This window comes from Camellia sinensis, chromosome 2 (genome assembly GCF_055761805.1).
Source record: "Camellia sinensis isolate YWXY chromosome 2, ASM5576180v1, whole genome shotgun sequence".
In the NCBI taxonomy this organism is placed as follows: Eukaryota; Viridiplantae; Streptophyta; class Magnoliopsida; order Ericales; family Theaceae; genus Camellia; species Camellia sinensis.
In genome coordinates, this window is record NC_138962.1 from 39,966,384 (window position 1) to 39,992,856 (window position 26,473).

A 26,473-nucleotide genomic window follows, 5' to 3' on the forward strand; every position below is an offset into this window, starting at 1 on the left:
GAATTTGATTACTGCAATACTAGTTACAGGACATTGATAAGATTGAAAATTGGTAATCAGGTACAGCAGAATACAAAGGACCCCAAAATGCATAAAAACAATAGCAACACCAATTTGATGCATATGCGAACTTGACTTTCTGAATGATAGGGTTGCTCATGAAAACAAAAAAAATTTACTAGCAGAGAAATTTGCATCGAACCTGGGCAATACCCTAACAGCTCTCAAAAGCCACACGATTACACGAGGCTCCAAGGAAATTAATGAATATCGGTATGTATGTATCTAGCTGTTGATTCCAAATCAATATCTATCTATCTATCTGGACTGGGTTTACCGAACCTGCAAGTGGAATAAAACGAAACAAAGGGCTGCACAGAAGAAAACACTCTGGAATTGAATAATGCAGAACCAGTTACAAGACATCGATAAAATTGAAACATGGTCATCAGGGATAGAGTACAAAGGATCCCAAAGCATTAAAAACAACTACAACAAGAACTAACAACGCAAATTGGTGCATCTGTGTGAGCACAAAGTCACCATCTTATAATGGATTTATGGTTGAGCTGATTGGGGTTTGAACAAGCCTCTGAATTCGTTTAACTTCTTTGGCCACATCGATCATTTCTGGCCTATCTTCTCTTTCTTTCTGAAGACATTGCATGGCAAGTTCTACTAGAGCTTGCAATTGTTGCTCTTGCACAACTCCTCCACCTTCCCCTCGGATTTTAGCATCCAACATTTCATTCAGCCCACCATTGTGTAAATAATCTTGTAAGCTCTCATATTGCATGTGCAAGCTCTCATATTGCCTGTGCAAGGCCCCAATTCTCTGTCCAGTCAGAAGTTCAACGAGAATCATGCCAAAATCGTAAACATTAGTCTTCACAGTAAGAATCCCTCTGAGACAATATTCAGGCTCCATAAAACCTGATGTCCCGATTACTGAATCCTCCACATGTGATTCTTCAGGAGGAATCGCTATAGAGAATGAGAAATCTAACAATTTAGCAGCACCACCACACCGGTCTATGATCACATTATTTGATTTTAGACTCCTATGAATGATGGATGTAGGAAATGCAGTGTGGAGGTACACGAAAGCATACGCGATATCATTTGCAATCCTAACCCTAGTTTTCAATGATAATGATGATCCATCGTCATGATTCGCCATGTCTCCTTCCCTTTTGTACAAGGACCGAGAGAGAAGTTGTTCAGTACTTCTTAGACCTTCATAAACCAGAACTGGGTATTGGAATTCCAAGCAGCAACCTATGAGCTTCACAACAATCTTTTGACTACTCATCTGTGAGGTAATCACTATGTCACGGACAGCAATGTCACGGACAGTAAAGGCTGAGGTAGGAAAGTCAGGAATATGGTTATAATACTGCTTAACCAATATTGGGCGTTCTCCGAAAGAGCCTCTATACAAATTGTAGAAAGCATCTTGATCAATCCAATGCTGACAGTCAAAGTTGTTGGTCGACCTAATTAGCTCTCCAGCAGAGAAATTACGGATAGGAATGCTACATTGGCCATTCCATTTGGTGATGAACTCCTCCAGTACCTTGCTCCCATTTTCCAAGAATGACTCGTATTTTTCTGCTTCCTCTCGTCTGCGTCTAGTGTTAAAGAAAGACGATAATATTCCACCTCCGCACTCCATGTATAACCCCAAAAAAGCAAATCTAAATGTCTCACACAAATGATTAACTACCTTGGAATAATTTTACAGAACAAACCGTACAAGCACACAGCAACAGAGGTTTCTTCCTTATATGACTAGTAAAAATTCTATATATCCACAGGAAAGACTAGCAGAGCTATGTTTTCTCAAGAATCACAACAATAATCAAACTAAAAATGAACAAAAGAAAACAACTATTATGCAACTATCGATTCAGAGCAAGACGGATGATCTTTGATTTTATTTTTTTTGTTTATTTTTGCTCAACTTCTGGAATTTAGATAAGCAATACACGAAACTACATAAGCCTGTCTTCATCGTAAAGATGCAGAGAAATAACACCAAAGTCGTTGCAGAGACTTTAGACGAAATTCCTTCCTTCCTTCCTTCCTTCTTTCGATCCCTTTTTTTATTCCACAGTAGTCATGATTAACTACCTTGGAATAAGTTGTTGGTCGACCTAATATAAAGCTTCAACCAACCTGTGGAATTATTGTAGGTTATGACTCATCTTCTGCACAGTGTAGGGCACAAATTTGACTTTTTGACTGATAGGTTGCTCATGAAAACAAAAAAAAAAGGGGAAATGCTAAGTGTCACGAAGAATTTTCATGAAAATTGTCATGAAAACCATCTGCACCGTCAGATCAGGTATGTGTCTCATGATCCAACGGTGCAGATAGTTTTCATGACAGTTTTCATGACAGTTTTCATGAAACGTAGCAGGATCCAAAAAAAAGAAACACAAAAAAAAAAAAAAAATTACGGGTACAGAAATTTGCACAGAACTAGACAATGCCCTCAAAAGTCACACGATTATGTAAGCCCCCAAGAACCACACAACGTGATCATAAAGAAGCAACCAACAACCAACAATTTCCCCACGATTTTGAAGTACTTGGCTGGCCCGGCAAACCACTGAAGAATAACAAACAAATTGAATTTTGAGATTTATTACTGCTTTGCCCTTCAAAAAAATTGTCAAAAAAAAATTATTAATTTTTAACTTTCAATCACATTTTAAAAAATTCATCCAAAAAATGTCACTAAGCCACTGATGTGGCTCCGGACAACTTCCATGGTTGGGTTAGGTTGGGGTCAAGCCCCAAGTGGCAATAGGAAAAACTATAATCAATCGGTTTGACTTTGAGTTTAACCATAATTTTTTTTTTATGTTAATGTATTTTATTTTGTTTTTAGTGAATTTTTTTTAATATTTTAATTAATTTTTTTTAAATATAACTAATCTATATGTATTTAAAAAATAAAAATATTTGGAAAGAAATTTAAGAAAATTTTAGAAGGAAAAAAAATACAAAAAAAAATTCTGATTTTTTATAATTTTTTTATTTATTGAATTTAGAAAAACAAAATTACAAATTTTGTACTTTTTAAATATACCTGAGCTTAGTGAATTAAAAAAGTAAATAATTTTAATTAAAATATTAAAAAACTACAAGTTAAAAAGGAAAGTCGGGCCATAAATCTAATTTGCAAACTTATTTTGTAATACCTCCCGGAGCTAAACTCTCAAGACTATAAGGACATGCATTTTTTGTTACACAAATTTATGACAAATCCATTTTTAATAAATTTAATATCTATGAATTTGTATTTTTGATTGAATATAAAATTTAAAAAATAAATAAATTGAAAGATTGATTTTTCGATTAATCAAAACAATGAAACAACATTTTTTCAGAAAGTAAGTGCTCCAAATTGTCTAGACAATTTTAATGCTGTGTTTGGTTGGGGGATTTGGAAAGGGATTTGAAAAGGAAAATAGAAAAGGTAGGTGAAATGTGAATAAAACATGCCTATATTTCACATAGTTTCACACACCTTTTCCTTTTCTCTTTCCAAATCCCTTCCCAAATCTCCCAACCAAACACAACATAAATGGATAGATTTCAAAAAAGTACATAAAATTTATAATAAAAAAAAAAATCGTCCAAAATTGATTACTAAGCATAAAGTTATGACCTATTCACAGTGTGAATGAGAGGCTTCGGAAATGCAGTGTGGAGATATAAATGCAGCATCATTAGCAATTCCATTTGCAATCCTAAGCTTATTTTTCCACGATAATGATCGCTCATCCTAGCTACCATTGTTGCAGAGATTAGAGAGAACTAGAGTGCGCCGCCTCCATGTTCGTATACCAGAGCCGGAAATTGAAACTCTTAAGCAGCAACCTATGAGCTCGAAAACGTTCTGTTAATTGTTTTGGTTGTTTTTGCACCCATTGATTTCATAAGACTTGTTTTACCCTAGCTACAGAAGAAAAACACTCTGGTAGTTTGATTAATGCAGAACTACTTACATTACAGGACATTGAAAAGATTGAAAATTGGTAATCAGGGACAGAAGAATACAAAGGATACCAAAATTCATTAAAAACAAGTCACCATCTTATAATGGATTTATGGTTTGAGCTGATGGGGGATGAACAAGAACAAGCCTCTGAATTCGTTTAAGTTCTTTGGCAACATCAATCATTTCTGGCCTATCTTCTCCTCCTTTTTGGAGACATTGCATTGCAAGTGATACAAAAGCTTGCAATTGTTGCTCTTGCTCAACTCCTCCACTTCCCTCTCGAGTTCTAGCATCCACAATTTCATTCAACCCACCCTTGTGCACATAATCTTCAAAGCACCCATATTGGAGGTGAAGCTGTATGTCAGCAATCCTCTGTCCAGTCAAAAGTTCTACAAGAAACATACCAAAATCATAAACATCAGTCTTCTCAGTAAGAATCCCTGTTTGGAGGTACTGAGGTTCCACGAGACTGCGTGATGAGATTACCATATCTTTCACCTGTGATTCTCCTGGGGGAATCACTATAGATATTGAGAAATCTAACAACTTAGCAACACCACATCGGTCTATGATCACAATATCTGATTTAAGATTCCTATGAATGATGGGGGTAGAAAATGCAGTGTGGAGGTACACAAAAGCATAAGCAATTTCACTTGCAATCCTTACCCTACTTTTCAAGGATAATAAGGATCTACCTTCACTTTTGAACAAGGAGTGAGAGAGAAGTTCAGTACTCCCTACATCTTCATAAACCAGAAAGGGATATTCAGATTCCAAGCAGCAATATGAGCTTCAGAACATTCTTGTGACAGCTCATCTGCGATGTAGTCACTATGTCACGGACTGCACCGGCCTTGAGATGAGCGCCACCAGAAAAGTTATCAAGCCCTAACGACCTATACTTCTTAACAAAATTGGGCGTTCTCCGAAAGAACCTACGTACAATGCATAATAAGCATCTTCATCAACCAAATGCCGAGGGTCATAGTTATTGGTCGACCTAATGAGCTCCTGAGCAGAGAAGTTACGGATAGGAATGCTCCATCGTCCATTCCATGAAGTGATGAACTCCTACAGTACCTTGCTCCCATTTTCCAAGAATGACTCGTGTCTTTCTGATTCCTCTCGTCTGCATCTAGTGTTAAAGAAAGACGACAATATTCCACCTCCGCACTCCATATATAACCCCAAAAAAACAAAATCTATTGGGTATGTTGGGTGACATGTACGTTTTTAGTTTATATTTATAAAAATTTTATAAATTAATTTTTATTTATTTTTAAAAAAGCATAAATTACAAACGCATTTGGTAATTGATAAAATATTTAAAAAGAATTAAAAATATAAAAAAGAGTGAAAAATGATAAGTGGTGGCAAATGGCAGCGGAAAGCGGTGATGGAAAGTGGTGACAGGTGGTGGTGGTGGTGGTGGGTGGGTGGGTGGTGGTGGTGGGCGGGTAGGTGACGGTAGCAAGTGGTAGGTGGTAGCGAGTCGGTGGTGGTGGTGAGTGGGTGGGTGGTGGTGGTAGGTGGGTGGGTGACGGTGGCAGGTGGTGGTTGGTAACGAGTGGGTGGTAGTGGTGGCGGGTGGTGAGTGGTGGTGGCAAGTGGGTGGCGGATGGCGGGTGGTAGTGGGTGGTGGCGGTGGGTGGTGGGTGGTAGCGACTGGGTGGCAGGTGGTGGGTGGTGGTGGCAGGTGAGTGGCGAATGGCGGGTGGTGGTGGGTGGTGGCGGGTGGGTGGTGGTGGCGGGTGATGATGGTGGATGGGTGGGTGACGGTGGCAGGTGGTGGGTGGTAGCGAGTGGGTGGTGGTGGTGGTGGTGGTGGCGGGTGGCGGGTGGCAGGTGGTGGTGGTGGTGGTGGTGGTGGTGGTGGCGGGTGGCAGGTGGTGGTGGTGGGTGATGGTGGTGGTGATGGTGGGTTGGTGGGTAACAGTGGCAGGTGGTGGGTGGTGGTGGTGGTGGTGGTAGCGAGTGGTGGGTGGTGGTGGCAGGTGAGTGGCGGATGGCGGGTGGTGGTAGGTGGCGGCGGTTAGGTGGCGGTGGGTGATGGTGGCGGGTGGTAGCGAGTGGGTGGTGGTAGTGGTGGGTGGTGGTTGTGGTAGTGGGTAGTGGGTGGTGGTGGCAGGTGATGGATAGTGGTGGCAGGTGGGTAGTGAGTGGTGGCGGCGGGTGGTAATGGTGGTGGGCGGTGGATAGTAGTGGCGGGTGGCGGGTGGATGGCAGGTGGGTGGTGAGTGGTGGTGGCAGGTGGTGGTGGGGGTTGGGTGGGGGTGGCGGAAGACAGTGGTGGAAAATGATGGCGGGTGGTGGCTAGTGTTGGGTGGTAAAAAAAAAAAAAACTGAAAACTCAAAACGGAAACACATTTTTTGAGTTTACAATTTTTGGCCAAATTTATAAACTAAGACTACTGATTTATAAATCAAAAATTTACCAAACAAGTTTTTATTTGAGTTTTTTAAATTTTTGTAAATATAAACAGAAAACTGAAAACGTAAGTGTTACCAAACGGCACCTAAATGTCTCGCACAAATGATTTAACTACCTTGACATAATTTTACAGAACAAATAGTATAAACACACGGCAACAGAGGTTTCTTTCTTCAAAAATGAGTGAGACCACTAAAAACACGGCAACAGAGGTTTCTTTCTTCAAAAATGAGTGAGACCACTAAAAAGAGGAGGACTAATAACTCTAAAGTGGTGTAAGTCCCACATGATGGGATGTTTTGCTCTTGTATTTTTTTTTTTTTTTTTGATTTTCCACCTCATTAGTGGTCCATTAGTACTCTCAAATTAGTGGGATGAATCATTGTTGTTCTTTCTTATATGACTAGTAAAAATTCCATATATCCACAGGAAAGGCTAGTAGAGCCATGTTCTCTCAAGAATCAAAACAATATTCAAACTAAAAATGAACCAAAAAAAAAGAAAACTATTATGCAACTATCGATACAGAGCAAGAACACTGATCTTTGACCCTTTTTTTTGTTTATGTTTGCTGTATTTCTGGAATTTATATAATCAATACATGAAACTATATAAGCCTGTCTTCACCGTAAATATGCAGAGAAATAACACCAAAGTCGTCGCAGAGACTTTAGACAAAATTCCTTCCTTCCTTCTTTTGATTCCTTTTTTTATTCCACAGTTGTCATGATCATGATACTATAATCTAAGAATATAAAGGAACTTGAGGAGAAAACTCTTCATGAATATCTATTATAATAAGCAGACAAATATGGGATTATATTTCATAGTGAGATTTAATTCCCACAAAAACCATATTAATATAAAGCTTCAACCACCCTGTGGAATTATTGTGGGTTATGACCCATCGTCTACACGAGTAAGGATCCTCTAGAGTTTTTTTTTCTTAAAGTTTCTTAGAGTGATGCATTGTGTGATTAAGATTTAACAACAATGCTAGGTATCATGAAAAATTTTTCATGAAAATAATCATGAAAACTTTGTGATCTTTAGATCACACTTAGAATAAAGTACCACACACTAATCAAGGTAATCCAATGATCATAACTCTTTCATGATCATTTTCATGATCCCTAACTTTTCTCAAGATTTAATGACAACTCATATCAATTTTTCAGTATTAAATTTTAACCACACAATATACCACTTTAAAAAAATTTTAAAAAAAAACACGAGGATCTTTGGTGCTTCTTACACCGCGTGGGGCACAAATTTGACTTTTTGACGGATAGGGTTGCTCATGAAAACAAAAAAAAATTACTGGGACAGAAATTTGTACAGAACCTGGGCCATGCACTAACCGCTCTCAAAAATCACATGATTACGTAGGGCCCCCAAGAACCGCACAACGTGATCATAAAGAAGCAACCAACGACCAACAATTTCCCCATGATTTTGAAGCCAATTAATCAAAAAGGACCAACAAAACAGAAGACGCAAAAAATTGCAATATGACATAAGACCATTTAAAAACCAAAAAATGAGTGATGGCAACCCCATAAATCAAGCAGCAAACTATTGCCATGAACTCCAGCAAAATGCTCTCTGGAACAAAATCACTTCAAGAGTGTCGAGCCTCCATTTTCACTATCACAAATACCCAGCAAATACTGCAAATATCAATAACACACTTCCCATGAATGCACCAACAAATATCTGATAAATCTTAAAAACAATATAGATGGACTAGAACAGAGCACTGGTTTTCATTTTTATAGTTTTTTTTTTTTTTTTTTGGTGGGCAAATTACGCTAATAATCCTTATATTTTGGGCTTTGTGTAATTTTGATTCTTATAATTTCAATTTGCTCAATTTTAACCTGAATTTATAATATTGTCTCAATTTAATCCAATTGCTTACGATTGTTTTTCTTTTTTTTTTATTTTTTTATTTTTTATTGTTAACAAGTCTCAATAGCACTTGTGCCCCAATCTGTTATCTCATTAAGCATTACAACAATGAGGCTGTCACCAATTGCTTATAGTACTCGTTAAGTTCCTTGTAATATAAATTATGTTTTATTTAAAAACAATCACTGCAGCTTGATCTACAATAAAAATTATATGGAAATCTAAGAAATCAATAATCAGACACATGCATGTATGTAAACTCACGGAAACCAAAAAGGAGAGAAACACAACAAGAGAATCAATTCATATTAATCAGAATGAGATTTGGCCAAGTTAAGTATGTGATCTACATGCCATTCTTACTAGATCTGCACAAAATACACTTGTCTACAATCAACAGTATTCACATTAAATTTGAAACACAGAGAGAGAGAGAGATGATCAAAAACCACCTTTGATAACATTAATCATCAATTGTACAGACATGAACTATCATCCAAACCAACACAAGTTAAGTCCCACTTGGAGAGACAGTGCATCAGCCTGCATAATATTAGAAAACAAACAAATCCTTACTTGTGATGCTTACATCTTTTTTCCTCCCTCTTTTTCTTCTTCTTGTCTCTTGACTTCTCTTTCGATTTGGATTTGTGTTTCCTCGAGTGGTGCTTGCTTGAGTCCATTTTCTTTGCTTTCTTCCGCTTATCCTCTTCAGAAGATTCACAAGACCTCAGTGAAGAAGGCTTTTGTGGACCAAGAACAACACGATGTTTCCATCTTTCATTACCCCCCACATCAGGGCTTGCTAACTGCTTTCCCTTCGAATCTGGGCAAGAGGGAAGGAAAGGACCAGTTTCATCCATCCGTGAACCAACATCACCTCTACCACGCTTTACCCTGGCATCAGTGATTCATCAGTGAGTTTTATATAACGTACCTGGGAAGAAAAATAAGCCACACACACACACATATATATATAGAGAGAGAGAGAGACCTCGAGTGTAGAAATTCATCAATATCTTCATCCTTCAAAGCTTCATCTTCCCTTGCATAGGAATCTTGGATTACTCTTTTACTTGATGAACATGGATCACTAACATTTGTATCAATCCGAGAATGCCTCTTATTTGTACTCCTTTGGGAGTCACTACTGTCCCTCTGGCTCCTACCACTGCTACTGTCATCTCCCATTCTCCCTTTGAGCCTATCATCCAGCTCTAGTTCCTTCTGGCGCACACGCCACATCTCATTTACTTCCACAGCTCGATTTGCTGGAGTCAACAAATTTTTAAAGTCAAGCAAACATATGGACATCAAAATGTTAATGGCATATTGATAATATTAAGACATCCCATAAACACTCTTAAAAATTAGAATGAGGTTATTTATAGAATATAATGACAAGCTAGAAAATTCATTAAAGCCATTGAAACTATAATTAACAGAAAATACAAATTCATTGTTCCAATGCTTAAGGTGCTCTTTATGAGTCACAAACAAGAGAAAATGCTGGCAACCTTTTTTTCCTTTTTTTCATTGGTACATTGGAGGAGGAGAGGGGAGTTGTACCCATGACCTCCTCTTAGTGAGGTACACGGTTTCTGGCCACCAAACTAACCCCAATAATTTTTTTTTTTTCCCTTCACATTCTTTTCTTTTCTTTTTGTTTGGGGGGAGGGGCTGCAAGCAATACCAAAATAGAGTGCGAAAGAGAAGAGAAAAAAAAAAAAAAAGAAAGAAAGGTGAACCAGAGGTGATCCACCAGCTTGGCCGCAATGAATGCCAAAATGGTAGTAGACTTGGATTCAACATCAATCCGTTTACAATTGCAGATAAATATCCACAAGCAAGAGTTTCAATGGCACCAGAGGTGATCCACTAGCAGGACAAGGCTTACCTGATTGATAACACCCCAATTAATGTGAGGACTAGAAGGACCAACTATCCATGCAAATAACTATGTTTCGGTGTAAAGTTTTTTCAAATTTTAATATTATCTATTAAGCATTGAATTTAAATTATAAAACAGGTACACCAAACATTTATGCAACAACTACAGAACTAACCCTGTTGTACACCAAGAACAGTCGCTGTGAGGAAACGTGAATTCGGCCGACCCCTAATGTTGGGCTGCCTAAGATAAACATGCACACCCTCCTTCTCAGCTTGTCGCCGCAATTCTGCTGCCTCTTTCATAAGAATTTCAGCTATCCTGTTTTCCGTATCCAAATCCATCTAAACCTGACAAGGAAAGCAAAAGACCAAAACAACTCAACACCAGATATAACTTAAAACACCCAAAAAGCAAAATGGAACCAGAATATCCTAATGCATGCATACATGTTACAGAGATAAAATATATGAGCTTTACAATGGCATATTGGTTCTCAATTCTGTGTCACAAATCGGATTGAATCTTGTATCATATTTGTTCCTCTTTTTCTTATTTGTGACATTCTTGGAAATAGGTGGAAGAAGTATATAAACAAAAATGTACATAACACCAGAATGAAGTATAAAGCAATTAATATTCAACTTCATGAAGAGTACTATGGATCAAGAGTGCAAAGGTATGAATGATTAGTAGCAGTACCTACAAATGAATATTACAGAAAAATTAAATCAATTTAACAGAATATCAAGTGGCACTATTCAACGTCCATTCCACGAAATGGACTATTAAAAATCAATCTAGCATAATGACATTTCACATTCAAGCAATGCATCTAGAATTAACAAGGACCAACACTAGGTAATGTCCTTCAATCTGTCACATTAAAACTTAAGTGATCCATAACCATGACTAATACTACCTAGTAAGTAGTAACTAACCAGTAATTATATAATTAACAAACCAAAAGTTTGAACTTCCGACGTGTACCTGCTAGTATGCCAAAAGGAAGCAATCAAACAATATGCGGCTATACTTTTATTTAAAAAAAATAAAACCTACGAGTATACAACATGTAAGTTTCAATGCCCCCCAAATTCAAATTGTTGAAGTACAAAGCTCAAGCTGATATCATATGTTCTAACTTGTCATGTGGGATGGCATTACCTTATATTTATAAAAGGGGAGCACATGGACATAAATGGTTCGGATTTTCAAGGGTAAGTTAGTTAGCTTGTTAAGACATTTTTATATGAGGCAGTATCGGTGGCAAGATCTCTCTCTCTCTCTCTCTCTCTCTCTCTCTCAATAGAAGTGTAGGACTAGCCTAAGGTAGCATGACCTGTGCAGACGTAACACCACAATGAAACCTTCATCTTTAGCCTACTAGCCAAAAGACCATAAAGTCTTGTAGTGTATGCTGAAGACTACGAGTGCCTACACCCTACCTTTCAATCAAAAACTACAACTGGAAAAGTACCAACACCATAGTAATTATATTTTTGAATAACATATTTTGAAAATTATAAATTCATAGTCTTTTTGTTGAACTTATAGCACACTCCCTCACATGATGGGAACCACAAAAGCGAAAAGCAAGGTAGTCAAATACAACAAAAAGGCTACAAAAATCACTTATATATTTTCCTCAAATTTTGTTCAACACTTGATACAAACCTGCACTAATTTGGATTCTTGTTTCTATTTAAAATTTTCCAGTAAACCAAACAAATCAATGAAAAGTAGCTGTTATTTTCTTTCCCTTTCTTTCTTGTACATGAACTCTGGCCCTATTTGACACACTGGAATCAAATAAGTTAGAATAGAGTGCAAGCTGGGATGGGAGTGTAACATTGAACGGAATGAAATTGACAAAACCCCATTCTCTTGGTTGGTTGCCAACATGAAATTATGGTTTGATCCGACTCCAATAATTGGCTATGCTAATTAATAGTGCTATGACCAAATGTCATATGAATATATATGTATCTCATTGTATTATATTATATAAAGCACACAACTCAGAAGTTTTGCCAAATTTTTTTTTTTTTTAATTTCCCAATAATACACATAAATTAACTACTACACAGACTGCTAAAACAATCACATATTCAATCCATCTTCATCATTCATCAAAATAATCAAATCATCCAAAATTTAAGATGTAAAATTACAATAGCATCACCTTTATACTCACAGCCAGTATAGACTCAAATTCATCATAATTAAAGTTCCCCAGATTCGTTCCGAGAAAAGAGATAACAAGATCAAATGCATTCACGATAAGAAGAATTTGAAAAGAAAAAATAATAATAATAAGAATAATTTAAAATGAAAACCCTAACCTTGTGAGCTGATCGGAGAAATTGAAAGAGAAAGGATAGAAGAGGCAGTGGTGGCTGCTTGTGGCAGTTAGTGTCACAGAGGGAAGTGATGATTGGTTGTGATTGGATGAGAGCGAGGTGGTTTTGATCGCTAATAGAGGATATTGGAGGACGATATGGGTGGGGGTGAAGTGGGTTGTTGAGAAGAGTGGTTAGATTAGGCGATGGTGGTCCGCTGTGGGTCGGCGAAGAGAGCTTTTGAGTGCCGGCGATGGGTTCGAGCCGGTGGAGAAGGCGATGACAGAGAAGATAACCGGGGAGAGAGACAGAACAGGGTACCCCTTCTCCTTTTTTGTACTTTTTCTTTGATCAAATTACACCGACCTCCCTTCACAAGTTTGGTACATAAGTTACAAAACAATTAGGGCAAACTAATTAGACTTTCCCAATTAAAATATATATATAATAAATTATAAATGCATCATAATTACGAGATCGGTTTAAAATATAAATTATTCAAGTGAATTGAAAAATTATAAATAGTATTTATTAAAAAAAATTATTTAATAGAATTAATTTAAAAAAAATCTAATTGATCTCTTATGTAATAATAAAATTACTTGAATTAGTAATTGAAATAAATTTATGATATTATTAAAACTATTAATTAACTTGATAATTTATTAATAAAATGAATTATTTGTTATGAAATTATAAAATTTAGGGGCGAGATGTAATTTCTACAACCACATGGGACAATTTATATTTTAAGCAAACGTCAAGGGTATGTAATTTACTCAAAAAAATAATGATTCCTTCGTGCGGAGACATAATTTTGAGTTCTGATTGGCTAAGGTGTGCTCAAATCACGTTGGGATCTGAAGTGTTCGGATGAAAGATTAGAGTCCTAGATGATAATAGACTCTTTGTTTGGATAGGTAAGAACTCTTGAGAGGGTTAATCTTGTTTCGAATTAGAGGAGTCTCAAATATATGGAATCCAAAGTGTTCAGATAAAGGAATAAAGTCCTAGATGATGACAAACTCTCTATTTGGATAGGTAAGAACTCTTGAGAGGGTTAATACTGTTTTGAATTAGAGGAGCCTCAAATAAGTGTTATCATTGAAAGGAGTAAGAGTCCCATGAAGTAAGACTTCTAGGAAAAAAGGCATTGTTGACTATATAAAAGTATACACCCTGTAGGTCTAAGGTATGCCTTTTTCTTATGAGTTTAGTAATTGAGTTGATTATCTTGTGAGAGATTTGTTGACTGATTTGATCGTCGGAGTGTCTCGGGTGGACCAGTTACTGATTTTGTTACTTGTATTTCTATGTGCAAGTGTTAGAACTATCTAGTGCACGTGCTCTTCGATTTGGTTCCCAAAATCTCAAGGAAGAGATCTGATCTGGTTGTGAGGTCATATTTCAACACCCTAATTTCGCTCTCTCAATTTCACTTCTAATGATGTAGAATTAGGAAAACTAAAAATGAAAGGGCGAAGAGATAGGATCACTTCACATAGGGGGTAGATCACGTCATTAGAGATGGCATTAAAGAGATAAAATTAGAAGGATCTAGCACTACTCTAAAAAAAATTATACTTTACTCTCTTGAAAATGATTTACAAACAAAAAATTTATACATAGAATAATGTTGTACATAATTGCATTTCTTACTTCTTCCACAACAATGAGATGGCAGTGACATTATTAAAATTGTAACTCACTTTAATAAGTCTTTTAATTTAAATTAGATAGACACACTTAGCCTTGGTTTAGCAAATCATTTGGGCTAAATAACCACATAAGGACAAAAAAAAAGTCAAAAAGGCCAAAAAGCCAAAAAAACCAACAAAAAGTTTGTCATTCCAAAGCCAAAAGGCCAAAAGAGCCAAACAAGAAACCAAACAAACAAAAAAGTCCTAGGCTAAAAAAGTCAAAAAAACTAACTAAAAAAGTCATTGCCAACCGACCCCTTATGCTACCTCATTATGTATAAATTTTGTGTACAAATTTTATATTTTTATGTCATCACTCTTACTCTCTTAATTATTATCCATATCGCTTTACTCCTCACTAAAAATTTGGACACTTATTAGGGCTGGTTTGGTTTTAGAGTTACGCATGGTGAGATTGTTAGTAAGGAGATTATTAGTGTGTAGATTATTAGTGAGGATACTAAGAAAAATTGTGTTTCATACCCACCAGACTAGCAATATACAAGCTATCTTGTTTGTTTTGCCATCTATGGATGGGATTAGCTATATAAAATTCTACAAATGCTCTTGTTGCATATCTACCCAACAATAGGGGTGTAAAAATGGCATGCGGTTCAAGGTGGGGCCTGGTTAGGCCTGGGCCCAAGCCTAGCCTGGAACCCTAGGCCTAGGCTTAGGTAGTCATTTTGAAACCCGCCTTGGCCCGTGAGCCTTACCTGCCTGACTCAATCCATCGGTCTGCTAAAGACCCACTCAAAGTCTAGTCTGAGGCCTGGCCCACCCGAGACCTAGTGTAATTTTTAGTAGAAAATAATAAAATTTTAGTAAAAAAAAATAGAAAAAAATAAAAAAATTGTTCAGGCTCAGGCCCACCGACCCGTCCAAGGCCTGAATACCCTTTAGGTTGGGGCTGGGCCTAATTTTCTGCACCGTGGCCCAGCCCAAATTTTGGCCGGAGCCCATGCGGCTTGACATGGGCCAAGCTGGGTCAGATCAAATTTACACCCCTACACAACAAGCAAATGCAAATGACTTATAATATGGTAACACATTGATTGTGTTTTTTATCTCTTTTTTTTTTTTATGGGTACAAAATAATTATAAAAGAGGGGAAAATTTTGGTTTTAATTTATAAAAAGATAAAAGCAAAGTATGAGGAAAAAAAAAATTATACATTGAAATGACCAAAAAGTATAAAAAAAAATAAAAGAACAGAATTTCTGTTTGAAACAAAAAGTACATAATAAAAGAAGCATATCTGTTTGCAAGTTGATATACATACAGAAGAAGATATGTAAGATCACTAATGGTTTGGAAACTATAATAGTCAAAAAAAATTGTATAAGATCAGCAATAATTTCCTTAGCAAATGAGTAATCAGAGGCACGAAAAGAATGAGATAGCTGGGGCAAAAAATGAATTTGAATAAGAGAAACGTGGTCATTTAACATGTAATTTCAAAGTTTCATTTTTTAATATTATCTCCTTTCTAATACCATCTTCTCTATCTCACTACCAATCCTATGGTGAGAGGTTCATAGGATGGTGTTAGGACTATGAGTCCCTTGCCATAATTTAAAAACAAATATGATATACAAACTCAACACACCAGCAAATCCAATTCCAACGCCTACTTCTGAAAATAAATGAGTGTGTTTAGTTTCAATTTTTTAGATTTAATTTTTTGAAAAATGAATTTTTTATTATTTATTTTTTTTGTTTTTAGTGAATATTTTAAAAAATTTAAGCAATTTTTTTTACTTTTTTAGATGTACCTCACTTAGATGTATCTAAATAGTAAAATGTTTGTAAAAAAATATTTTAAAAAATTAATAAGTTCATAAAAATACAAAAAATGTACTATTTTTTTTTTTTGTATTTTTGGTATTTAGTGAATTTTTTAAAGGTTTTGTTCATAAATATTATATTTTTTAAATGCATTTATGTTAGGTGTGTTTAAAAAAATTTTAAAAAAAGTTGCTTAAAATATTAAAAAAATTCAATAGAAACAAAAAAATTATGAAAAATAAAAAAGTAAATTTTCTGAAAAGTAAATTCTAAAAATGGAAACCAAACAGAGTGACTAGGTGCTTAACTCTTTCATTTGTTATTATTTGAGTGATGAATAAAAAATTCTAAACAGATATAAAATTTATACAAAAAACTTGACAAAAATGATGTGGTATTGTCATTATTGTAAATAAATCCATCTTCAATAGTGTTTGGTTTTGAAATGAAAGGTTCATACTGATTCACATCATTATATATGAATTTTTTGTTTATATAATATTACTTGTGATGATATATAAACAAAAAATTTGTATAATAAATTTATATAGAATGACGTGACATATTTGTGTTCATTCATTTCAAATAAAAATAATAATTAAAGGGGTTTACAATTTTTAAAATGTCATTGTCACATCATTTTTTTTATGTATTTTTTGTTTACAAATCATTTTTCTCTCTATTTTTTTTTTAATTTTAACATTTATGACAAAAATATCCTTTTTCTTTTATAATGCGTTTACAGTATGAATTTAGATAAAGATTTTGAAAAGAAAAATGTAACTATATTTCATTCAAATTTTACATATCTTTTTTCTTTCTCTTTTCAAATTTATGCTTCAAACACAACCTTATAAAAAGAAATTAGGATTGGATTTCTCTCAAGTTCACCTCTCAACTTAAAAAAATTATAGGGTCTGTAAGGTCTACCACGAGTCCTGTTTTCATTATCCAAATCGTTCATCACTACAAGAAAACTGGGTATATGAGACGGAACTATTTGCGACGGCACACTTGCCGTCTCAAAAAGTCACTTTTTGAGACGGCAGAAAATGCCGTCTCAAAAAAGCAGAGTATTTGCGACGGCACCATTTGCCGTCTCAAAAAAGCAGAGCATTTGCGACGGCACTATTTGCCATCTCAAAAAATGAGAGTATTAGCGACGGTATTTTCTGCCGTCGCAAATACTCTCATTTTTGAGACGGCAAGTAGTGCCGTCGCAAATGCTCTGCTTTTTTGAGACGGCAAATGATGCCGTCGCAAATACTCTGCTTTTTTGAGACGGCATTTTCTGCCGTCACAAAAAGTGGCTTTTGTGTTTTTTTTTTTAGTGAATATTTTTAAAATTTTAAATATTTTTTTTAGATGTACCTTACTTAGATGTATCTAAAAAATAAAAAATTTATGAAATAATATTTTTAAAAATTAATAAATACATAAAAATACAAAAAAAAAATGTATTGAATTATGGTATTTTTTTTTATATTTTTGGTATTTAGTGAATTTTTAAAAGATTTTGGTGATTGTGGTTTTGAGATAGCTTCATATATATACAGTCACAAAATGATTTGAATAAATTCAACGGTATTTTTCTGTCGCAAAAAAAATTTAAAAAAACAATGTCGTCTTACTCTTTTGATATAACATTTCTCTTTTCATTCATTTTTTCATTTTCCTATCTCTCTGTCTCTATCTCTCTCTCTTCTCTTTATCTCTTTTCATTCATTTCTCTTTATCTCTATCTCTCTCTCTTTCTATGTCTGCCTGTTTCTCTCTCTCTCATTTTCTCTCTGTGTCTCTCGCCTATCTCTCTTTTCTCTATCTCTCTCATCTGTTTTCTCTCTCTGTCTCTCTCGCTCATCTCTCTTATCTCTATCTCTCTCATTTCTTTTTTTTTTCTCTCTCTTTCTCTCTCTCCTATCTTTCTCTCTCTCTCTATCTCTCTCGCTCATTTCTCTTCTCCTTCTGTCTCTCTCTTTTTCTTTGTCTCTCTCTCGCTCATCTCTTTTCGCTCTATTTCTCTCTTTTTTCGTCTATCTCTCGCTCATCTCTTGTTTCTCTCTCTTTTTCTATCTTTCCGTCTCTCTCTTTCTTTCTCTCTCTATTTCTTTTTCTGTCTATCTCTCTCTCCATGTCTCTCTCTCACTCATCACTCTTTTCTCTCTCTGTGTCTACTTGTCTATTTGTCTATTTCTCCCTCACTATGTTCGACTTGCTCACTCTCTTACTCCTATCTTCTCTATTTATCGAGCTCCTTCTCGATTTATCGATCCACTATAAGAAAATACACTTTTGGCAACCACTTTGTCTATCTCTCTCGCTCATCACTCTATCTCTGTGTGTCTCTCTCTCTATCTCTCTTCTTTATCTGTCTCTCATAAAATTAAAATATTTTTAAAATATTTAAATATTTAAAATATTTAAAAAATTGATTTGAATTAAGTTTTGAACAGAGTTTTGAATTATCTGTCTTCTTTATTTATTGAGCTCCCTATCGATTTATCGATCCACTACAAGAAAATGCACTTTTAGCGACCACTTTGTCTCTTTCTCGCTCATCACTCTGCCTCTCTATCTCTTTTCTCTATTCGTCTCTCACTCATCTTTCTCTCTCACTACCCATCTTCTCTACCACATTTACCACTACTGCAAATGCCATTCAACTACCACCACTCTTCTCTTTCTCTCTTTCACTCATCACTCTTATTTCTCTGTCTGTTTGTCTATCTATCTGTTTGTCTGTTTGTCTGTGTGTCTTTCGTTCATCTTTCTTCTCTCTATCTCTCTCATTTGTCTTCTCTCTATGTCTCCCTCGCTCATCTCTCTTCTCTCTATCTCTCTCATCTCTTTTCTCTCTCTGTCTCTCTCGCTCATCTCTTTTCTCTCTATCTCTCTATTTTTCTATTCTCTTTATCGTTCATCTCTTTTCGCTCTCTTTCTATATGTCTCTCTCATCTCTTGTTTATCTCTATTTTTCTATATGTCTCTCTCTATCGATTTCTCTCTCTGCCTCTCTATCTCTCTCTATATCTCTTTCTCTCTTTATCTCTCTCTCGCTCATCACTCTGTCTTTCTCTCTCTTCTCTATCTGTCTCTCACTCATTTCTCTCTCTCACCACCCATCTCCTCTATCAACTTCACCACTACTGCAAACACCATTCCACCACCATCATTACTTCTACTGTAGCCACTTCACCTCTACGACTACCATTACTACTACTATCGCCACCACTCCACTACCACCACTACTACCACTACTACCATTACCTCTCTTTCACCCCTGCCACTTCATTTACACTACCACTACCACAACTTCACCACTAATCTGTTTCGCCATCACCATCACCGCCGCCACCACCATCATCTCTTATCCACCACCTTCACTACTACTGCAAATGACATTCCACTACGACAACTACTACCACTGTTGCCGCTCCGCCTCTACGACTATCATTACTACCATCATCACCACCACTCTACTACCACCATTACTACTACTATTACCTCTCATCCACCACCGCTACTTTATCTCTTCTACCACTACCACAACTTCACCACTAATCTCATTCAGTATCACCACCACCACCACTATCACCTCTTATCCACCACCTTCACCACTATTGCCGCTCTCTATCCTCTGCCACAAAAAATTAGTTTCTGATTTTTAGTAACAAAAAAAAATGAGTCGCGGAAAAATATTTTTCATTGATGACAAAAAATTAACTTTATTTTAATGAAAAATATTTTTTATTCAAAATGAAAAATAATAATAATAATACTTTTGTATTCATTAAAATAAAAATGAAACAAATAAATTTTCAACCTTAATAACTAAAAGAAAACGAAAAATAAAATAAAATTCATTAACTATAAAAAAGAAAATTATTTTAACAAAAAATAAAATTTTTAAATATTCATTTTTAAAGTTTTCTGGATTAAATTTTTTGAAAATTGAGTTTTTTGGTTTTCGTATTTTTTTGTTTTTAGTGAATATTTTAAAAATTTTAAGTATTTTTTTTACTTTTTTAAATGCACCTTATTTAGATGTATCTAAAAAATAAAAAAATTTTGAAAAAATATTTATAAAAATTAATAAATACATAAAAATACAAAAAAAATACTGAATTCTTGTATTTTTTTATATTTTTGATATTTAGTGAATTTAAATTTTTTTTCTTACAATTTTTTTTACTTTTTAAGTGTATTTATGTTAGGTGTGCCTAAAAAAAAAAAAATTACTTAAAATGTTAAAAAAATTTAATAAAAACAAAAAAACACAAAAAATAAGAAAATAGAATTAATTTTTTTTCATTAAAACAAAAATTACCCTTGCTTCTGCCAAATCCCCCTCTTCTTTTTCTTTTTCGTTTTCCCGCTCTTTCTAATTCCCCCCTTTCTTTTCCCCCCTTCTGCCAAAATATCTTAATGCTGTGTTTGACCTCTTTTTTTCATTCATTTCGTCTCGAAACAATACTTTCTCTGAGATAATTTCTCTTCTTTCGTGTTCTAGTTTGTATAATTGTTGGGATTTGGTTTTATTTTTCTGGTTTTCTAGGGTTTTAATGGTGTGAAATTTGAGTTCAAATCGAGGGATTTTGGGGGAATCTGGAGAGAAAAAGAGAAGAGAAGAGAAGAGCATGGCGTCCGGAGAGAGAGAGTTCGAGGAGCAGCTGGAGGAAGCTGGGAATAGGCTCCTTCAACCTCCGTCTTCGGTCGATGAACTCCTTCCTCTGCTTGACGTAAGCCCTAGTTTATCTAGGTTTTGTTTCGTTGAACTGCTTTCTGCCCTTGATTTCTAGGGTTTTTAGTTTTCTATAAATTTTCAGCACTTCATGCTTCTATCTGGGTTTTGATTTTTCCCCCCCTGCTGTATCGCATGTTTTTTTTTATGGCATTTGGGTCTTGTTTGGAAAATTTATTCCTTAATTAGGGCTCTTTATTTTATTTATTTGTACCACTTGTTCTTTTCCAATTAGTTCATCGAACCGGTTTCAGGAGGATGGTCTACCATAGATCAAAATTTTATCTGTGTATAGGATGCAATGTGGAAATTTTGTAGATTGACTAGTTTTTCAATTAATGTATTGTACTTAAGCAGTGTGTTTATTTGTTGCATGTTTCACTCCTTGCCCTGAATCTTGTGAAATCAGTGTATTCTATAAATGCATGGTTTCATCATTTTATAAGGTCATAATTAGAAGTCTGCAATAAAACTGAGTTCCTGTTGGCATAAGACAAATTGGTATTGCAAATGAATTGCTAACTGATTGTGTATCCAAATGTGATTAACCAGCCACACTTCTTGTTGCAATCTTATGTATAGACCCTTGTATATGCTGTGTGTTTAAAATAACTCTCCTATTTTCCGAATGTTTGAAAAAGTCCGTAATGATGTGCCTGCAGTTTGTTGACCTGTCTTACATTATATATACAAAGATGTCCTTGGACTGTCCTTAGTCTTTACCCCTTGCAAATTGCTTTTTCCTTGGAGGCTCCAACCTCCATTTGGTAATTTTTGCAGTGAGAAGTTGCTTGATGGTTGTGACATGTGTTTTTGTCTCAAATCATAGAATTCATTTTATTGCCTTTCCAGGGCCCTAAAATATGCTAGTATTTAATTGATTAATATCCTGGTATTTAGGACATTCTCTTCTAATACAGAATAATCACCCCTGCCTGCTACTAGGAAAGAAAAAAATGACATGCTCCCAGTGTTGTCAATTGGGTTGAACATTATTGTTCACTCTTCTCTTCCCCAATGCTGGAAGATAATTATGTGCTGGAACATTATTGGAATCACACATTATTGTCCTCTTTTTTAGTAAGTTCAGATTGATGTAAAGCATGGTGCATTGTTGCAGGTGTGTAGCACTTGGGAAATGAGATATGTATAATATTAAATCATCAATCATAAGAGAATTTCTGAGGATATAGAAGGAGAAAATATGGTTCATTTACTTCTGTTCATGCTTGCAGAGGGGAGAGGATATAGAAGGAGAAAATATGGATCCATCAGTAAGGTTTTATGAATCCATTCTAACTAAACAATTTATTTGAATATTGGAGGTAATCAGATATTTGTTCCCTCAAGCAACTCGTCAATGTGGTGATTCATGGGTAATAATACTTATTTTTTTCTCAAATATTGCCTTTTGAAGTTTGTAAGTGGTTTTGTTTCTTCAATTTAAATTTTCGTTTAAACTTGATCTGGACTCATTGATTGATGTTTAAGGTCATTTAAATTTGAAATTATCCTCAAAATGTTGTATTTGATGTTGTTGGGAGTTAGAGCTAGATTTCAGATATAATTTTTATGTTTTTTTGTATTTGATGTTATAGTAGTTAAATTTTATTTTTGTATTTGATTGAGATGTTTAATTATCCATGTGGGATTTGATGACTAATAAAAAAATATTGTATTTGATGTTATAGTAGTTAAATTTTTATGTTTTTTTGTAATTAACATTAACACATAATTATATTGTCATTAATTATTTTTATTTTTATTTTTCAGATATTTCTCATGTAGGAGTGTGCTTGTGGAATGCATGCCTGTGAAGAATGTGGCTAATTTTTGTTTTTGTTATTTACGAAGAATGACGAGAAAAACATTTAATTTTGGTTTATGTTATTTTGAATTATGAACAAAATCATGTATTTAAACATTGTATATGTATTATGGAACATTATGTAGTGGGATAATTTTGTTGATGTGTAATTATGAATGGAAGAATATTTTATTATGGAGAAATTGTTATTTTGATACAGAAATTTTTATATTATTATGCAATTATTATGGAGAAATTTTAATATTTTTAATAATTTTATCGTAGGATGTTTTTTTCTTTTTTGTGACGGCACTACACTGTCGCAAAAAATAAAAAATTTTAATATTTTTATTGATTTTGTTATAGGTTTTATTTTTTACGACGACACTAAACTGTCGCAAAAAATAGAAATTTTATTATTTTTTTAATAATTTTTGCGACGGTAGTATACTGTCGCAAAAAATGGAATTTTTCATATTTTTAATATTTATTTTTTGCGACGGCACCACACCGTCGCAAAAACAGTGTTCTTGTGGTTGCAAAAAAAAGACTATTAGCGACGGTAAAATAGTGCCGTCGCAAAAAGTCAAGAAATTCCAAACATTATTAGCGACGGCAAAATGCCGTCGCTAAAGGTAAAAATGCCGTCGCAAAACATTAGCGACGGCACTATGTCGTCGCAAAAACTCTTTTGCAACCTTCTTTGTTGCGATCCCCCACTTGCCGTCGCAAAAAGCCACCTACCGTCGCAAAAAACCTTTTGAGATTGCGACGGCGTTTTACCGTCGCAAAAAATCAAATTTTTTGTAGTGCATGTTGTAAAACTCTCATATACATAATTCATGAAAAAATTAAATTGATTCAATAATCATAACCTTTTTATTTTATTGTATTTATCTAAAAAAATAAATAATTTATTTTAAAAATATACTGGTCATAACCTTCTTAATATTAATTTCTTACTGAATTGAAAGATTATGGATCCAAATGGCCTAAAATTTTCCAGACTCAGTTTTCAAGTTGGATTGGATCCAACTATACGAGTAATTAAGCAGAAATAGTTTTAGTTGCTTGTAATAGTTAAAGTGAGTTTGATCATGATCTAGTAAGCCATGTAAACAGAATTTCATAACGTGCTGCGCATGGACAAAAACAGAGCAATGCTACCAACGAACTGAGTTGTTCGTGAGCTCGACTTGACTTAAATCGGCTCGTTATAGGTTCGGCTTAGTTCAATTTATTAAGTAAATAAATGGGCTCGAATTAGATTTTTAAGCTCATTTAGTAAACGAGCCGAGCTCAAATGAGTTCAGCTCATTAACTCGTTTATCTTTATTTAAATTATAAAATAAATATATTATTTATATATTAAATATGTATAAATAATAGCATAATTGTATTACTTATATGTTAAAATAATATATAAAATATATTATTTATATATTTAAATAATAAAAATCATAATAATAAAAATTCATCATTGAGTTTCGAGCCGAACTTTAGCTCCACTAATATTAACGAGCCGAGCTAATCTCGAACTTGATTAGTTATCGAGCCAAGCTTGTAGGGCCGGCCCTGAGGTAAGGCGGGCAAAGCTGCCGCCTCGGGCCCCAAATTCTGTCTAAAAAATAAGGCTCCAAAATAATATTGATCTTAAGTTATGTTAGGTTAATTATTTCATTATTAAGCTATGTTTAGTTTATTAAAATAAAGTTGAATAGAGTAATCATTCCATCATAATATATTTGATTTACTAAAAAATATTACAAATAAAATCATCATTCACCATTATGAGGGAATAGTAATTTTATAAAGAGACTAAAGAATAACCATTCAATTCAATTTCATTTCAGTGAACCAAACACTACATTATAATATTAGTAGTTTAAAAATGAAGATTTAAACAAACAATTGAATTGATGAAGTATTTAAAAATAATGGATAGTTGCTTGCCAAATGCATGAATTATTTATAGAATATTATTTGACTATATATGAGTTACAATTGTTTCTTGAGAAATAATTTTATCAAATTTTACAATTTAATTTACTACGTAAAAAAAGTATAAATAAATTAATAGTGTTAACAATAGAAAATGTTGAAAATTTATCTCAATAATTATGATTTATGTCAATAATGATGTGTATCATATGCAACAAATTTATAGAAGGTACAATCAAAAAATAAAAATAAATTAAAGATTGTTATTATTTTATCAATATATATATATATATATTTTAAAATATACATGAGAGTCGGGGCCCATCTTCTAAGTTCGCTTTAGTCCCCTAAAAAGTCAGGTCCAGCCTTGCCAACTCGAGCTAGATAATCGAGCTCGATAAACAAATGAGTCGAGCTGGAGTACAATAGATTTTCCTAATTATAAATATATCAACCAGTATGGTCTCCCCTATCTATAACCAGTATACACAACTGAAAAATTTTAACTTTCAGAGCACCCTAGCATATTAATTTTATTGAATAATGGTGAGTTATGAACTAGTACAAAATAGATTACATAGAATAATCTGTTTTTGGTATAGCTTTCAAATTATAATTTCACCCTTACATTCCAACGCTATATTTGGTTTAAAATTTTAAATTATGATTCTAAATCAATTTCAAAACACATTTTGAAAACATATTTGGTAAATTAGACAGTTTTTTAATTTTTGGTCTACTCGGTCATCCCCCAGACATCCTCTCGGATGTCTGGCCAGTTGATTGGAACGATACTTTTTTTTTTTTTTTTGCAATTACCAATCGTCACCTGTTATTCGGGAAAAAAAATTATATTTATTTTGGATATTTTTTAAATATAGAAATTATTTGCTTTAGACCAAAATGACAAATTATTTTTTTGAATTGAATTTTAAAAAGAATTTGGTTATGAGTTTTGAATAAAATTTTCGATAGAGTTTTTGAATTAAGTTTTGAAACAATTTTATATGTCACATCAAAAATTCAAAACTCAATTCAAAACTTTTTTCAAAACTCATAACCAAACAAATTTTATCTTTTCAAATCATAATTTCAAAACTCACAAACTCAAAATATAACTCTATTCTCAAATCATAATTCTAAAACTCTACCCAGCGTTATTTTCTTTCCCTTTGGTTGAAAACATCTCCAGCAACATTTTTCATTCCTCCCTCAAATTTTATATTCGATTTAAATATTATTTTTCATTGTGTTTTACTATTAGATAATTGCTGATTATTAAAGATCCAAAAAATTAAATCTCTACAGTTTTTAAATTCAAATAAATAAAAATCTAAATAAGAAGCAAAAAATCTATTTTATAACCAGGTAATTTATTCTTTTCAAATAATGATGGTAATCAACAAATAGAACCACTAATTATAATTATTGATTCAAAGTACAAATAATTTATAAATTCTATTTTGCTGCAGCTCTGTAGGCTGCCATAGTGGAGTGCTGATCTTCTCCTTGCAAAGCCATACTTGCAAGCGTCCTTGCAACGGTTGAGATCAGCCGTTGCACATCCAATAACTGAGATTAAAAAAAAAAAATTTGAAATTTCGATTCTTCCCGCCCGTCGCTATAGTTATACATTCATATGAGAATCACTCTCACTTTGACTCAGGCTTGGACTCCTCCCACTCACCCGTCCCCCTCCACCAAATCCACTCTCACCGGTGACTAGTCCCCCAGATGGCGTCGCCGACGACCCAGACGGCGGCCCACTTCCAGGAGCGTGGGTTCTGAGACCATAGAGGAACCAAGTTAGTATTCAAAACTCCGAAATGAAGAAGTTAGGATTGTGTGATTGAGATTGAGAAAATATCTTTTAAATTTGAAAATTACGGCTTCGATTTCAGAT

General features: G+C 34.2%; 3 protein-coding genes and 1 long non-coding RNA gene across 6 annotated transcripts; 1 reads left to right on the forward strand and 3 right to left on the reverse strand.

Annotated features, from left to right (window-relative positions):
- Positions 1-547: 547 nt before the first annotated feature.
- Positions 548-1,675, reverse strand: LOC114307251 (serine/threonine-protein kinase ZRK1). The gene has a single exon (XM_082908461.1). It carries the CDS (start codon positions 1,673-1,675, stop codon positions 548-550), a length of 1,128 nt encoding a protein of 375 aa, XP_082764587.1.
- A 2,433-nt stretch (positions 1,676-4,108) lies between these two features.
- Positions 4,109-5,109, reverse strand: LOC114307256 (serine/threonine-protein kinase ZRK1). The gene is made up of 2 exons (XM_082908464.1): positions 4,962-5,109; positions 4,109-4,761 (listed from the first exon to the last, which is right to left on the reverse strand). Exons 1-2 carry the CDS (start codon positions 5,107-5,109, stop codon positions 4,109-4,111), a joined length of 801 nt encoding a protein of 266 aa, XP_082764590.1.
- A 3,574-nt stretch (positions 5,110-8,683) lies between these two features.
- On the reverse strand, positions 8,684-13,008 carry LOC114307252 (G patch domain protein). 2 transcript variants are annotated; one of them, XM_082914197.1, is made up of 5 exons: positions 12,597-12,890; positions 10,427-10,601; positions 10,109-10,257; positions 9,355-9,631; positions 8,684-9,257 (listed from the first exon to the last, which is right to left on the reverse strand). In XM_082914197.1, the coding sequence occupies exons 3-5, from the start codon at positions 10,170-10,172 to the stop codon at positions 8,933-8,935; spliced, it is 666 nt and encodes a 221-aa protein (XP_082770323.1). In that variant the 5' UTR covers positions 10,173-10,257; positions 10,427-10,601; positions 12,597-12,890; the 3' UTR covers positions 8,684-8,932. The 2 variants fall into 2 exon arrangements, with proteins under 2 accessions (XP_082770323.1, XP_028108453.2); XM_028252652.2 differs by lacking the exon at positions 10,109-10,257 and having other exon boundaries at positions 12,597-13,008.
- A 7,592-nt stretch (positions 13,009-20,600) lies between these two features.
- On the forward strand, positions 20,601-22,821 carry LOC145819982 (uncharacterized). Of its 2 annotated transcripts, XR_014360832.1 has the most exons (3): positions 20,601-20,820; positions 22,058-22,198; positions 22,596-22,821. It is a non-coding gene; the product is annotated as an uncharacterized LOC145819982 (long non-coding RNA). The 2 variants fall into 2 exon arrangements; XR_014360831.1 differs by lacking the exon at positions 20,601-20,820 and having other exon boundaries at positions 21,400-22,198.
- Positions 22,822-26,473: the final 3,652 nt, after the last annotated feature.

Excerpts from the sequence above, each read along its gene's own strand:
- LOC114307251 (XM_082908461.1), bottom strand. The coding sequence starts at position 1,675 with ATGGAGTGCGGAGGTGGAATATTATCGTCTTTCTTTAACACTAGACGC.
- LOC114307256 (XM_082908464.1), bottom strand. The coding sequence starts at position 5,109 with ATGGGAGCAAGGTACTGTAGGAGTTCATCACTTCATGGAATGGACGAT. Across the intron at positions 4,762-4,961 it reads GAAGATGCTTATTATGCATT|ATGTAGGGAGTACTGAACTT; the intron begins GTACGTAGGTTC and ends TGGTTTATGAAG.
- LOC114307252 (XM_028252652.2), bottom strand. The coding sequence starts at position 10,595 with ATGGATTTGGATACGGAAAACAGGATAGCTGAAATTCTTATGAAAGAG. Across the intron at positions 9,632-10,426 it reads TGTTCTTGGTGTACAACAGG|CAAATCGAGCTGTGGAAGTA; the intron begins GTTAGTTCTGTA and ends TGTTGACTCCAG. Across the intron at positions 9,258-9,354 it reads GATGAATTTCTACACTCGAG|GGTAAAGCGTGGTAGAGGTG; the intron begins GTCTCTCTCTCT and ends CACTGATGCCAG.